The sequence below is a fragment of the Anser cygnoides genome, chromosome 4 (assembly GCF_040182565.1).
Source record: "Anser cygnoides isolate HZ-2024a breed goose chromosome 4, Taihu_goose_T2T_genome, whole genome shotgun sequence".
Classification (NCBI taxonomy): Eukaryota; Metazoa; Chordata; class Aves; order Anseriformes; family Anatidae; genus Anser; species Anser cygnoides.
The window spans coordinates 48,210,676-48,226,989 of NC_089876.1; the positions used below are offsets into that span (position 1 = coordinate 48,210,676).

A 16,314-nucleotide genomic window follows, 5' to 3' on the forward strand; every position below is an offset into this window, starting at 1 on the left:
AATGAGTCTAACCTGAGTAAAAAAATACATTCACTGGGGAAAGGAACAGAACAGTGGCCTTCATTTCTCCAATGCACCACTTCAAATAATGGAAACAACCTAAATCCTTTCCTCATATTTTTGACAGAACCATTGACAGGTGGGTTTTAGTATCTTATATATGTTGCATATTAATTCTCTCAAGCACACGTGCAAGTATTCATATGTAAATTTGATGAAATGGTAATCTTGTATTCATTCGTGAGGGCCTTAAAATGTCTTTTGGCAAAGCACAATCCAGCCCATCACTGAGCCAGTTGCTGCCAAAATCCATGCCAGAAAAAATACCTGAAACAAAATTGAAAGAATAAAGTACCTTTTAGATCCCAAGAGTGTTATACCAATATATGTGCGTGTGGATATTTGTATGTTGATACAGGTAAAATGTGCGAACAAAAAAAATGTGAACAAAGGTTTATCTGGGAAGAAATGCACCCATTTGCCCCCCAGGACGGGTGACGCTGGCTGGACAAGACCGCTCCCCCCGAGGCCTCGGGGCAGGGAGCGGCTCTGCTTGCGGGCAGACACGGCCATCTACCGGCCGCAGGGCGCTCGGTCCCTTTCGGTCAGTAGGGTCAGCCTGTCCCCGTCCAGAAATCCGATTCTGTAGCGTGAAACCTTGGCCCAACCGATTTTGCCGTTTTACTGACATTCTTGGGCTATAAATTATTATGTTTGTCAGTGACTGGCATTCCTTTTTGCATATGTTGAAGGACAGAAGTGAATAAGGACTGCAGCACGTTCACTCCTGGTTGATTACGGAGTCTCAACAAAGGTAAATTGCATTTAAATTTCACTGCAGGGTCTGAGACTTGCAACCTAGGGTGACCTTACCAGGGGTTAGCCCCACATCTTGCTACATTGGAATTATGTGGGAATCTTACTGAATGTATTCCGTACTGAAATGCACATGGACAACACTAAAATATAGCTACAGAGAGTGCTTGGCTTTACGGCTGTATTGATGGCTGTGCATTTTGTACCAGAGTGGTCTTTCTGGTTCTTGCTGTAAAGCTGGTATTTTTATTTCTTTACTTAACGAGCTACAATAAATATACATTGCCGTAATTAGGAAAAAGCTCTCTGTAGTTAGCTATGGATACGTAACAAGGGATTTTTTTTTCCCTGTTGTGATTACTTGGATGTTTACAAGTTCACGTTTTCAATGTGATAATTAAATACTTTAATACTCAAGAATTAGTTCTTCTCTATGTGTAGGGAACCAATTTTTCTTTCTCTGTGGCCTCTCCTTGTTTCTGTCTGTTTAATAATTTAGGATAGTAATTGTTCATCATTCTTTTAGGCACTGAGAAATTTGAAAATTAGAAGATGGTGCTTCCTAATAACTAAGGTAAGGAATTACAAAAATGAAGGAGTCTCTGGAGATCTTCTAGACTAACTGCTCACCCCTGTACTGTACCCCAGTTGTTTCACAGTTGGTTTGTGTTTCATCATCTTGTCTTTTTTAAAATGTATCTGTGTAGATTTGTGCTAGGTGGTATGTGACTTTACTGCCTTTTTGCAATGGGAAAACACAGCACTTCCCTAAATAAAGAACCAAATCCTAAGATCACAGCATGATTATTTTCTATCTCAACTGCATCATCTCTCATTGCAATTAGAAATTAGACTAACTGAATGCTTTATCAACAGTTTTCAAAAGTACTTAATTAAGTACTTTTAACGTGGCTTTTTCCATCAGAAAATCTACCTCCTAACTCATTATATACTTGGAATTGTTAATGTCTCACCGCATGACATATTTTTTGGTGTTTCTCCAAAGACCCCGGATTTTCTTAGTGTTTCATTTGCGAGAGATGACTCGACACCACCTCGAACCAAAACGTATGTGTCAGGACAGGCCTAGCAGTTATTACACCAGATTTGCATGCAAAACTTTTGGATTTGGGCACAGTCCTTGCTGTATCGGAGAAATGACGTGGGCTCTCCCTAAGCAGGGAGCCTCTGAGGGCCCTGTGCCTTGAATTTGCTGGCTTGGTGGGATTTACCCGACGGTCACTGGCTAGAAATTCAGCCTTCCTGTCAGGACTGCGATACGAACTCACACACACAGTCTTATTTTTTAACCAATACATAGGCACTAGGAACTTTGAGGCCGTGACAACCCTAACGTGTGTGGGGAGAGGGCTTCATAAACCCCCTAACGGGGCCGCCTGACTCTCCGCTGCCGCTACCACAACCCTGCCCCTGCTCTCCTCAGGGCTGCCCCCCACGGCTGCCGGGTCCCGCCCGGTGCCGGCTTCTCTCAGCCCGGCCCCTCGGGCCGGGGCGGGCCGCGGGGCGGGCCGCGGCCTGGCGGCCGGGCGGTGCCCGGAGCCCTGCCCGCCGCCACCACCATGAGCTGCGCCGCGCTGCTGGCGCTCCGCGGGCCGCGACTGCTGCGGGCCGCCCGGCCGCCCCGATGGAGCAGGCGGCGCAGCAGCGGCTGCGAGCCCCCGGCGGGGGCCGCGGTGCGCATCGGCTGCGCCTCGGGCTTCTGGGGGGACACGGCGGCCGCAGGTAGGCGGCGGCTGCCCGCGGGGGTGGCGGGGGGAGCCGGGGAGGGAGCCGGGCGGGAGGGCGCTGGGCCACGGCGCCGCAGCCGTCCCGGGCCGGTGGCCTCCGTGCGGAGGTAACGGCGCCTTCCTCCCTGCCCCGGCAGTGCCGCAGCTCCTGTACGGCGGGAAGCTGGATTTCCTCGTCTTCGATTACCTCTCGGAGATCACCATGTCGCTGCTGACGGCCGCCAGAGCACGGTCCCCCGTGAGTAGCCGCCCTGAGCTGCCTCCCCAGCTCTTTTCCCAGCCTGAATCACCCCAATCCGCTGCTTGAAACAGACCAGGCGCCTGCTTTTGTGCTCTTCTTGCCTGCGAGCTGCTGTTTTTATCTGAGGGACGCGTATTTTCAGTGTCCCGCTGTAAAAAGGCATTTTGGAGTCTTTTCCTGTAGCACTGACTAAATGCTTTGAAAACTTGTTCTTCCCTGTTTTGTCCATTGACCAATAAAAGGGGTTTGGGTTGACTCACTCATGACAAACAGCTATGGCTTTTAACTCTTTCAGGATTTGGGTTACACTCCGGATTTTGTCTCCACTGCCATGGCTCCGTATATAAAAGACATTCACAGGAAAGGTACGCTGCCCTTCACGTGAGTGTGTATGTTAATGACCTTCAGCTCTTTGGATGGGTGCTTTTCACCCCAGTGTTTTGCCGTCTTCTGTGTGTAATGCTTAAAAAGTTAGCAAAAAATCCCAAATGTCAAATCATGACTTCAAATGTTTGCCTGTAATTAGAAATATATATATATATAAGCATACATATGTCTCTGCATAATTGTTACTATATCTTTAATTTCTGAATGGAAGATCACTTTGTAAATCTTAGTTAAAAATATCTAAATCTGACTTTTAATGCAATCTAAAAATTTGGCAGCATTCCTAAACAGCTCTAGAATCTTGTTTATTTTCCTAAAACTTGCATTGTTTCTGTTTACGTGAGTATACGTTTACAAGTTGCTGAGCTTGGGAGGAAGAAGGGAATTCTTTGAAGCACCCAATACCTTGCTAACAGTTTGGAATTTATAGAGATGAATATTTCTGGTAAAAATGGAGTTGTTTGGAAAGCACAGGTGCCTTGAGTGATTGGTCTCAAATGTCATATCTGTAGGAACTGTTGTAATGCTGTCAGTTTCTGTTAGGTTTGTCTTTGTGGTCAATTTCCCACCCCTTACTTGCGGAGAATGTAGGTGAAATGTATCAGTAACAATTATTTTTCTGTAGACAATTCCTCCTTGGCTTAGCCTGATCCTTTCATTTCACTGACTTGATAGGGTTCATAGTTTAATGTAATTCTAGTGTTTTACTTGATTAGATCTCTTTTGTTTAGGTGTTCGTGTCATCAGTAATGCTGGTGGAGTTAATCCCCTCGCTTGTGCAGCTGCCCTTCAGGAGGTGGCGAAGAAAGCGGATGTTGATTTGAAAATAGCTGTTGTTGCTGGAGATGACCTAATGAGTGAGGTATTTTACTTTGTCAATCTATATGGAGTAAAAACTGTCTTATAGGTGGTTACTTTTTGCATATGTATACAGTGTCTTTATACTGTTAAAAGCATTTAAAACTATTTCTTCACTTTGTTTGTTTTTTAATGCATGAAAACAATTCTTGATACTTTTTAAATGTTTCATATGTGAAGGGGGTGAATTTTATAACACTGTGGATCTGCTGTTATTTAGCTTCTTTAAGCAAACTAAATATGATTTAAGGTCTGTACTCCCTTCAGGAAAAGATGGGATGTGCTGTTACTTATTGTTTTTGGCGAAGTTAAATAACCCTGAATGCTAAATATCTTACATCCAAATGGAGTGTGGTTACATCTCAAATGTTTATTCCTTTCAGCTTTTTTTAGTAATTCCCAGGCATTTCAAGTTGTTGCTCTATTTACAGGTAGCTGTTCTTAAGTTTATGGTCTGGAAGGTAGCTTTAACTGGGAGGATGGAAGGTTTACTTTTTTGTTGGTGAAATCTAGGATGAACTATGGCTTTTCTGGTCTGTCTTTATGCATTACAAGAAAGTTGTTTTTTTTTTTTTAAAGTCTGTTTCTGAAAAAAAAAATGTTTGCCATACATGCAAAGATACTGTGAAAACAGTTTATACGTTGGTGGTAGTTAAAAGGGGATAGGTTTGCATTATAATTCAGTCTGTACCTGCAACGTGAGATTTATTAATCTGTGCAGGCCTAGCATGCTACTGAATGATGAAGGTTGAGTAAATTTATTTGCAAGTTATACCCATACCTCCTTGGTAACCTGACATACTGAGTTTAATCACCTTGAGCTCTGGTATTAACCTTGTTTTCTGGCTGTGCCACCATTGCTGTTATGGCAGACATTTCTGTTGGCAGGGTTTGATTTACTCAGTCCTACAGGAATTAAAGATGATTTGAAAGCCTAAACTACCCATTCATTGTAGTTAATCATCTGTGAATAGAACAACATTGAAGACTGACTTCTTTTTCTGTGTGCTGGAAAAGGAGTATTAAAAGTATCTAGAACTTTTAGTCATTCAACTGATTTATATTTGTTACTAATTAATTTTCTTAGAGTTGTTATGAAATAGATCTATTGTCTGATATCAATAAAAGGTTTACAGTAGGTATTCTAAAATATTTGGTCGTTTGTGTTTTCTAACAGAAAGAAAACCTAAAAGGAGCTGGTATCACAGATTTAGAGAGTGGCAAACAATTTCCAGAGAGCATTCATAGCATGAATGTGCATCTTGGGTGAGTTGTTTTTAACAAGTTGTTTTTAGTATGGAACAAGTTTCATGTAGTCAACATGTTAAAATTCTTTTTGGATTTGCAAGTGGTACCTCGGTACTTAAGGTTCACCATTGTATGATTCAAGCAATAAGGAAAACAAAAAATGCCTTTGTTGTAACCTGTAAATACATTTTTATTTCAGAAATTTGCCAGTTTTGACTTTAGCATTACATCACTTGAGATTCCTCAGGTTTTGATTCAAGCCAATATAGTTTAATTATGACAATTTTTAAAATCCTTTTTTTAAAAGTAGAGTTTGTAAATAATATTTTAATAGTACCAGTGCGTGGATCTGTTAACGATTGTCGTTGGCAGAGTAGTGTAGGAGGAGTTAAGGTGTTGTGATGACGTGCTTTGAATGCTGTGGGAGGTCGCATTAGACTGTGTTGAACTACGTGTCAGTGTTCATACTGTTGAAATTTCAGAAACTGGCTTTCTGGGACAGATCACTGTTCTGAAAGATTTCCCTTGCTTCTTTTATGATACTAAGTACGTCCTATAAACATCTAAACACAGATGTTGTAGCTGCCTATTTGAGACCAGTTATATTTTCATTGTCACCATCAACTTCCTAAGGGGAATCAGTGTCAATAAAGTCCATGGAAGAGGGAGAACTGAAAAATGGGAGAATAACCAGGTGTTTACAAAAGCCAAGCATATCTTCCAATTAATGATCCTGGGATCATGTTTTTGCTTTTCCATCTTCCATGTCATATATGTTATCCTCCTGTATAGTTCTGAAATCTGTGCATGCAGTCTTCCTATTTTACATTAAACATCATAAAAAAAAACAAAACAGCTGTGCTCTCTCTAGTACCATTAGTATTGCACTTCCAAAAAATGTATCAGTGCAAAACAGCAAGGTATAGCTGTACTTAATGTATATTTTTCTCTGTAAAATGGGGATCTTTTAATAGATGAGTCCTTAAATCTGTATTTAGTGTTTTCTGTTGTAGTTCTTTGATTTTCTTTTAAACCTTCTCTTAACCTTTGACTTGCAAGATTTGCAGATCATGAGTAACTAACTGTAAATTAAATCTAAGAAATAACGGTTAAGGTTTATAGTTACGAGAAGGTGTTAATTAAAGTTTTGGTGATTCATGATTTATTCACAATTTTAAGGAAGTGCAACTGAAAGCAGAGAGAATGAAAGCAGACTAATATGAGAAAGATGCCTTTTAAAAATGTTTTATATCTAGCTCTGCTTCATTGATGGAGGCTGGAAGAGCAGAGTCTTGAGGTTGGTTTTCTAATAAAAGTGGTATTTCTTCATGGGCTCATTAATCTTGGATGTCTTCACGTGTAAGTTACTAACTAGCCTCTTAAAATGCAAGTTATGAAACTGTTAATTTTCTTTTGACGGCATCTGCTGCAGATGCTTACTCACAAAACAAGTGAGAAATTTATTTATATATATATATATCTCTGTAAAAGGAGTCAACATCTTGATGTATTGGGTAAAATCACAAAGTTGATTATTGGTTCAGTGCATAAACTACATCTGAAAACTTAGCATTGAAGTATAGATCCTGAAGTATTTCTTCTGTCCCTCCTGAATTGAGATGAGTTCTATGGATTGAGTTTTTAGTAAGATGCAAACTGCTTAATTTACTGCTTTTTAGAGGTAGCTATACAGGTCTAACATGATCCTGCATATTTCTAAGCAGAAACCCCATTTGTGCTTCTTAGGTGTAACTTTTAGTTAACAGTATGCCCAGAGGTGTACATTGTTCCTGTATGCTCTGTATGTGATTGTTTCTCTAGCTAGCATCCTTTAATTTATGTCATATTGAGATACACAGCATATATATAGCACATATATATTTATTGATATGTAATTTCTTTATATCATTAAGAACTTCTGTGCACTTTCTTTTTTCCTTGGCAAAAGCAGGACTAAGTCTATTAAAACTGCAGAAAAATGTTGTTCTTAGTTTATTTTTTAAAGGCACACAGTTTATCGAGTTTGAGTTTTCAAGCTGTCTAATTCACAAAAAATGGAGGAATCTATTATTTGACCAGTGAGTATGGCTCCTTTTGCCTGAGGCTAGCCTGGTTAATTTTGACTGGGCCAACTTCTACCTGACCAGTCTGGAAAACCCGTTGCCTGAGTTTCTTCAGAAATAATGACTGCATAATGTTTTACTTGAAGTTGGCTGATATTGCAAGTTTTATAAACACTTAATTGAGGTTGACCTGAAAGGTTTAAGTTTGGAGGGCAAAGTCACCAACCTTTGTTTGTGAATAACATGTAATCACAGAATGGTTTAGGTTGTAAAGGACCTTGTAGAGCAGGTGCCCTGCTATTGGTCATTATATACTCATCCACAAATGAAATATGATTGATTATTCTTTTCTCTGTAAAACATTTGGTATTTTCTATTTTTGATGATAAGTGACCCTCTATTGCACTACATTCAAGACATTTTCTATGAGCATCAAGAAAAGTATTTCAATCGTGTAATGAATTTGATTGGGTATTGTGATGCTTCCTTTTCAAAATTCTCATTGTTTATGCAACAGTGACTGATTAGTTGTTAAAGTTGATTTCATTGATTTTGTGCAGGATTTTAAAGTGATTTTTATCCTTTTTGTGGCAGAGAACCGACTTATAAATGATACATTAAAAAGTTAGAATAGTTATTGTTCTGTTTTCTTTTTAGAGCAAGACCAATAAGCAGGGCTCTTGACCTTGGAGCCGATATTGTTATTACTGGCAGATGCGTTGATAGTGGGATTGTGTTAGGACCACTCATTCATTCTGTAAGTACAAGTTAATTATAATATGATGAACACATCTGAGTGAATATTTAGGTGTCACTGTGAGCCATTTTTTGCTACTTCAGAAATTGTCAATACTAAGCTGAAAAGGGTGAGCTCTTTAATTTTTGTTTCTTTTTTTGTCTATATGCATGAAACTTTGCCACCTTTCACTTCTACTACATTTGCAGCAGGGATATTTACGAACTTAAATGTCATTTAAATATAATGAAAATGGAAATAATTTCAGTGAATGAAGTTGAGGAAATTTTGCCATGTTTCATCACTATTTCACTTTTTTTTTTTCCTTCCCAACTTTAAAACTTGGTGCAAGGTTAAGAAACAAGTACTGTATTTTCATTACCACAAGGTGGCGGTAGTAGATCTCACTTTGTGTTGTGTTGGTCGTTGGGTGGTCTAATGTGCTTGTCTTTTTCAATGGGCAAGCAATTTTATTTTAAGAAGTTGAGTTTCAGTGCAACATGTTTCAAATTCCAGGAATTTCAACAAATAATACAAGCAGGATATGTGGTTTGAATAGGTTGTACATTTTGTGAATGACCACACACTGTGGAACATGAAAGCTATTTTTGATGTATATTTTAAAAATACGTGAGAGTATGCATTACTGTCTAGTTAAAAATGTGCTTTCTAAAACCTAACACTCTTCTGACTTCATGTCTATAAATTATTCTGATGTGTAATTAAACTAAATGAATTAAATGCTATTATGTTATTTTATTTAGCGTGTGTTCTTTACACCAGAGATACCTCATCTAATCTATTTAAAAGTTTAAGACAGGTTTCTCTTACAGGCATTGGGTTTTTTTTGTTTGTTTTGTTTTTTGATTTATTTCTTGCTTTGTGTTGAACTTGGTAAGAATAACCTGTAGTTAAACAGAAAACAACACAAGGATGACTGGTAATAGTCCAGGAACTGATAATCTTCGAAAGTTGGAAAATCACAGTGCTTTGTTTACGTGATGAAAGGTGCTAGACTTTTAAACCTCCAGTGTATGGAAGTTTTGAATAAGATGTATATTACATTTTGAAACTTTTTTGAAGGGGGTGTGACTGTGAGAATTTGTTTGCGTGTATTTAAAAAGAAGGAAAGCTGAAATACGTCAGAACTCTTTTAATGATTTACTGTTTAGCAGCTCAAATCCACCTACAGCTCTTGCTGATTAATTATATTGTTCTTTAGATTTCTGGAGTTAAGTACGACCAATGTATTGTTACTCAAAGCAGTCTTCTGTGCTGTGTAAGACTTATATATAAGTAATATATTTGTATTTTTTCTTCTAGTTTGGCTGGAATAGGGATGAATTTGATTTGCTAGCAGCAGGAAGGTAAATAATATAAGAAGAAATGGGTAAATAAATATTCCATCTCTTATAATGACAGGATGATAACTTAATCATTTAGGGATTTTGCATATTGTTACTGAACTCATTTATTTGGAAGTTATTTCAGTAAAGGTTTTGGGTGCTTTTTTTGATGCTCACTTAATATTCTTTGGAACTGAAAGAAAGTTCATTTTTTTGTAACCAACTTAAAATGAGAGGAAACAGTGAATTATTTAACACTTTCTTTTTCTGTCCATTTTGTGTCAAGAAGTGAAATCTTACGGTGCAGACCAGTGATACCCAGCTTTTTCTGTTTGGCCATCAGTGTGGGTAGTTGAGCAACTCCTATCTTCAAAGATGTACAGAAGGAGATTGGGTCATACGTCAGCATTCTTGTCAGGTTTTGCAGAAGCTGAGTATGAATAGCCCCATCTGCAAACCCGAGTTGAAAATCATAAGGTTGAAAAGTTGTTGCTGAAAGCACTGGGTTAATTTCTGGCACCTAATTTAACTTTCTGCATCATCTTACTGCACTGAAGTCCATAAAAATGAGTGACTACTTAAGTAAGCCAAGTGCACTTAGTAGTAGTGTTCTTGGACCTTCTAATGCTTGAGGGGAAAAAATGTGGAAAGAAACTCCCACTCCACTGAACTGCAGTAGAAACGTGTAACCAATTTAGAGAGATCAGGATTTTGCCTGTAATTCTATTGCACATTTATGGAATATTCCAATAAAAGACTTGAAAATCATAATACCTTCTGTTCAATGATGTCCTTCACATTGGAAGGAAGACACACCTCTCGATTAAAAACGGACTTTGCATATTTAGTTACACATAATGCAGACAGTACTGTACTGAATTTAGGTCGAAACTTCTTGAAATGACTAACGAAACTTGATTTTTGATGTTATGTACTAAACTCCTAGTTTTTTTCATGTAAAAGTCTACTCCTTGAAATTCTTGCTCATATTTCAGAATCCCTACTTACGTTTAAGACAAAGTTTATAAACAGATGTCTATGGAGTAAAAAAAAAAAAAAAAATCAGAATATTCTTTTATTTAGCTTTATTCCCATTGTACTATTACATGTACTGTTTTTAGGCTGGATTTGTTATACTTGGTTTTACAGAATATTTGGTTGTTTGAATGCTTGCTGTTTTCCCAGCCTTGCAGGTCATCTGATTGAATGTGGTGCTCAATGTACTGGTGGAATATTCACTGACTGGCATGCGGTACCAGACTGGTGGGTATCTGTGACATCAGCATGTATGTTTGTAGTAGATCAAGTATAAGGTTTCCTACTGTTTTTGCATTTGTAAAATTGGTTTCTACTTTGTTCTTCCTGGGGAGGCAATATGTACCCTTTGTTGCTCCGTCCTAATTTTATTCTTCAAGTTTTATTTTCCCTGTTTCAGTTTTCCTTTCTGGTCAGCTGGGGATTTCCTTTGTTAACTTAAGCAGCTGATGATTTGAAACAATTTTTATCCCTTCGATATTTCTTTTATATATATATATTTTTCTGTTTCCTTCTTTATCTTCTGCTTTTTTTTCTTTTGAAAGACTTGTTACTGTTTTAACATAGGATTGCATATAAGACAATACAGATATTTTAGGTGATATTTTGTCAGTTAGATCAGAGTTGAGTACTGTTGAGTTACAAATCTTACACAGCTTACTTTGGCGGGGATAACTGTATTATATAGTCCTCTCCTGCTGTATGACCCAGTCTTCATAAATGTGTTGAGCTGTCAGTGTCTGCATATTCATTACCGTCCTTTCAAAAAGTGTTGCATATGTCTCATTCAGACCTACTGAATTAGACCTTCATGTAGGTAGGTCTTTCTGCCTGCTGAGAATTACCATGAGAAAGGACTAATGTAGTCTGCTTTGGACCAGCTTGTTTTTTAACAGTAGTTTGATAGTAGTCAGTGAACCTGTTTGGCACAAAATGACTGAGTCTGGTACCAATTTATTCCCATTTTCCTTGGGATAAAAGGGAAAAATCTTGACCTGTGCTTTATCAGAGAAAGGCAATACTTGCTTGATTTGATCAAGAGAAAGGCTGAAGAACAGTAGGAGAGATGGAGGAGCGAAGAGTGTCTTTCATTTGGCCCTGTTCCTGGTCCCAGGTTCTCCCTAAGGAGGAGGCAGTACGTAGTCCAGGTGCATGAAGTAGCCACCGCTCTACCGAGTCAGTTCTCTAGGGCTGCCAAGCTTTTTCTCCTCCTCCTACTGTCAGTTTCTGATTCAGATTGTGATACTGAAAGACGCATTCTTAGTTCCTGAGTGCCACTGAAATGCAGGGAAGGCACATGCTTGTGGAAAGAAACAGGTTTCTTAGGCCACTGCCACTGAACAAACTGCACTCACTCTTCAGTGCAGAGTTCAACAGGAAATCAAATGAGAGGGTCTGTAGTGATGAATGTGTTGTGTTCAGTTTGGAAAGTAAGTACTAATTTTATTCCTATTCTGATCTATCCATGAATGGTTTTATTATGCAGTATCATTAAACTTCTTAATCTCCTGCAACTGTGACTCCCAACTTGCTTTATAAAAGAAAGAAAGAAAAAAAAATACCTTTTCTCATATTAAAATACTTGGTAGCTCCGTATTATTTAAGACTTTTTTTTCCATGAAAAATGTCTGTATGGTTAAAAAAAAAAAGAGGATGTTTGAGTGCATTAAGCTATAAGCAACTGGAGTGGGAGTAGTTAATTTTACAGGCAAATATGCATATGCTGTATATGGATAGCTAATATACCCCCCCCCATATATACGTATATATACACACACATACATGCATATGCAAAAAAAATAGGTATCTTTATCTAAAATAATAGTAATCATGTAACTTAGAGCTGAATGGTGCTAACTTGAATTGCTGCTAGCAAATGTAGGAGGGCAGCACCTAATACTGCACTGTCACCTTATCCCCATCTATGCATACTTCTAAATCATGCGTGATTGTGTCTGTGCTAGTATAACAATTTGTTTCCCTTCAGTTTAAGGCTACTGAAGCATTAATTACAGCACCTTAAAACTAGTGACTATTTTGGTCTGCAGCTTCAAAAAGTCTTAGGAATTTAATTGATGAAATTCTTAAAGTACAGGCAGAGATGTAACATGTTTTTTTGTAATTAAACCGAAACTAGTCAAAATAAAATAACCTGTAAGCTTTAAAATTATATATTTGGAGAGGCAGAGTAAAAGACTGACTAGAACGGACTTTTAACACGTCTGTTTTGGGAGGAGAGAAGAAAGACTTGTTATACAGCTTTTTCCGGTAGTAGTTTGCTATAATTGGGTCCGAATACATGAAGAGGAAATATTATGAAAGTTGTTGGCTTGCAGATAATTGGCTTTTCCATTTGATAGTGTAGTTAGTAATAATCTGACTTTGTTTAAAAAAAACACTTGATGATATGGAACTATCTGTTTATTTGGGCAATCTGAATCGGTTCTCAATGTGTACAAATCCATGTGATCATATGATAATTCATAGTTTCAATAATGATCAAAACCTGTAGTACCTGCTATCTCCAACATTATTTATATAGCCAGTAGGTCAACAGAGTTCTGAAAGAGTTTGCAGAAGTTACTTGACTATATTCTATTAATAACTTCTGCTTAGTTTAAAGAGACTTAAAGATGTAGCTCTTTTTAAAGTAAAACTATTTCAATAAATCATATAATATGTGGTATTAGATCCATACCAACCCCATGAAGTCATTAAATGCAGGAGGAAAAAGCCAGGTCAGACCTCTGTTGTCATTAACGTGCCTTTCACATACAAATTTCTTACCACCATGAATATATTCATGCAGCCAAGAATGCTTACCATTCAGCTCTGCAAACATTTACTGGACCTTTACACTAACTAGAGTTTGAGAATACCCTCCACGGTATTTATACTGTTTTCTGGTGACTGAACGCTAGAGGGCATCTCGGTCTTGTTTCCTCGTGTTTTATTGCAGAAGGTAGGTTTGGTTATGATTAGGAGTCATTTTTTGACTATCTTCCTTTTTGTGTTACCAAGACCAGTAGTCCATGTTGCTGTTCTTTGGCTGCTGAAAAAGGTCTAAGTGTACTGCTAAGAAATACTGATTATGAGTGTTTCTTTTAAATAAAAAAGGGAAGAATTTATCAAATTTTAGGCCTATAAAACTTAACTATTGTTTACGCATAAGTAAAAAGATTTAACTATGTAAACAAGAGCACTTTAATTTGGTCTTTAGTAAAGCCATGCGAGTCAGAGCTTACGCTCCCTGTATATATTATCATACCTTTGAGTATTGAGGTACTGGGTTTGACCTACTTCATTCATCCACTATAGACTTTTTTAAAGGTTTTTTTTTTTTTTGAAGTGTTTGGTGCAGACTGCTTCTGGAAACTTAATCCTACTGCAAAAGGATGCTTTAATTAAGTTAAGGAATGTTCATGTGGCTATATTGTGGCAATGGAATGATTAGCTATTAAAACTTAAGGTAATCCTGCTTTGTTGTCTTGGTAAAGTAGATTTTTAGTGTAAAACAAGCCAAGTGCCTATTCTGGCTCATGACTCTCCAAGTTACTTTAGTTAATAGAAGCTAGGCTTGATTTTTCTGCTGTCCAAGGCAGAATTTCTCTAATTGTGCTGGGTACATCTCTTTAGGTTTTTGACTTAGAGGCAGGAATTGTGAAACTAAAAGGTTTATTCCAGTTTTAATGAAAACAGAGAGAGAGCTAGAGGGGATAGATGCTATTCAGTTTTCCACTGAGAGAGAGGCTGCTTGAGTGGATTCCTTGTGTGGATTCTCTGATTAGCAGAGACAATTCAAAAACCCATTAAGAGTGCTCATTAGTCTTCTATCAACTGTTAAGTTACTGATTTTTAGGTAAATGTTATCCAAAAAAGCACTTAATCCTTTTCTGTTTTTTGTGCAGTAATATATATTAGATGGAGAAAAGAAGTGCTTAACACATCACCGCTCCCTATTTAATATCCAGTGCACGGCCCCAAGTAGGGGATTCATGCAGAGAGTCAAAATGGACTGTGATGCCAGAAGTATGTTGATAATGCACGGCTCTGTATTTCATTTTCATTAACCCCAGACACTGCTGTCTCTTACTATTATTTAGTGCCAGTGGGTGACTAGTACGTTGTTTTGTTTTGTTTTGAAATGCAGGAGAGAATAAACTAATGCTGATCAGTAGAGTAATCATTTTGAGGAGATGGTAAACACTGACATTTTGCCCTAAGCCAAGAGTGTACAATGGTTGAGACTGCATAATCCTCTGGCCTGGGATGACCAAAAGGGTAAGTCAGTAGCTGTAGTCTCTTAAGGGCTGGATCCAGATTGCTGATTGGGATTTGCATGCTGGATTCTGTTCCAAGTCCCCAGTTAGGCAATGTGGAACGCGTTTTTCTCTGTAATACCATCTATCTATTCCAGGCAGCTGAAAATGCCAGGCAGTCTGTCTGGCCTGAAATTCTCTAGGCATTTGGAGTTCACATAGTACGTATATTGTGGAATACCCTAGGTAGAGGAGATAGCAAAGTGTATTGATCACATCACCTGAAAGTGGAATTGCAGCAGAGCTTGAGGAACGTGTTGTTACCAACAGGTAGAGATGCATGTTTTACCCATCCCTAAGTACATGCTGACCTTGCCTGACACACGTTAAGTTTTGAATGGGTTATAAAAACATTGCTGGAAATGGTAGCATTTCCTACTTTTTGCCCAGTAACATTATGCTCAAATAGGTGCCGGGGGAGTTGAGACATGTGGCTTAGAGCTTTCCTCAGCATGGTGTTGGTCGAATCACATCCCAGGAAACTACATTAACTGTAAAGCTAAAAGTTCATATCACAGCTTGTTTGGCCCCTGGTCTACTTACGTGTCACGTGCATCATTGTGGGTTCTTTGTTTTCTTTCTTGCGGTATCTTCCTCTGCAAGTAAAAGTTACACAGTGTGCTGCCCCATCCTTTGTTGCTAGTAATCTGTCCAGTCTACCAGTAGTGACATGCTTCAGGGGTTTGGTACCTTATATAAAATTATGAGGGAAGAAATAACCATCTTATCTCAGACAATCCTATTCCCCCTGAGCCATCCAGGACCTAGTACTAATCTTTTTTTATTTTTAATGCAAACTGTGTAAGATACTGAGCAAAACAAGAGGGAAGGCAGTCTTCACAGCTGTCCAGAGATTGAACAGTGCATTGTCCACAAGTAAACTGAGAAGTCAAGTTATCTGTGTAGATGGTTCTTGTTAATCACCTGCAACGTGCCCATAAGGTGTAACATTTCTGAGAGCCAGAAATTAAGAAAAACAGTATTTTACATAGGGGGAAAAAAATGACCCAAGAATACATTATTGGCAGGGCAGAGAACTGACAAGAGACTTAACTTCAGAGCCCTGATTCCTATTGAAGTAGGACAGCAGCTGGAGATGTAGGTAGATGAGAAGGTGGCTTCTACAACAAAAACAGTTTGGGGACTTTGTTACCCCTGGAGTCAGTGAGGACCTACTTTAGCTGTTAACTCCTCACCTGACACCAGTTTGGAAGGGGTTTCTGAGGATTAATCTTAGCTTGGATTTATTCAGTTCTGTGGTTTACTAATGCATATAACTGAACTGTAAGATACCAAACCCACAACCTGAAACACCTATTTTGGATAAAGAATGCTGTCGTCTCCTTTTATAAATTGATGTATATGACTACTTCTGTATTTTAACTGTTTAAAAGATCTGCTCAAAATGTCTTGAGAGTGGTACTTTCATATTTATTGATGGTATTGTATTCTGTTAATTACATGATCATACAACTTAATTAGAATTAATTTTTGGAGTTTCAGAATTACTTATATAG

At 38.2% G+C, this 16,314-nt stretch overlaps 1 protein-coding gene across 1 annotated transcript in view; it reads left to right on the forward strand.

Annotated features, from left to right (window-relative positions):
- The first annotated feature begins 2,283 nt into the window (after positions 1 to 2,283).
- The window catches only part of LOC106032270 (uncharacterized), a 61,932-nt gene continuing 47,901 nt past the window's right edge, over positions 2,284 to 16,314 (forward strand). The window contains exons 1-8 of the mRNA XM_048071822.2: positions 2,284 to 2,559; positions 2,702 to 2,802; positions 3,101 to 3,170; positions 3,924 to 4,054; positions 5,228 to 5,316; positions 8,019 to 8,118; positions 9,421 to 9,464; positions 10,629 to 10,706. Coding sequence (XP_047927779.2) covers positions 2,397 to 2,559; positions 2,702 to 2,802; positions 3,101 to 3,170; positions 3,924 to 4,054; positions 5,228 to 5,316; positions 8,019 to 8,118; positions 9,421 to 9,464; positions 10,629 to 10,706 — 776 coding nt within the window. The 5' untranslated portion in view covers positions 2,284 to 2,396. The remainder of the gene's footprint in view (positions 2,560 to 2,701; positions 2,803 to 3,100; positions 3,171 to 3,923; positions 4,055 to 5,227; positions 5,317 to 8,018; positions 8,119 to 9,420; positions 9,465 to 10,628; positions 10,707 to 16,314) is intronic.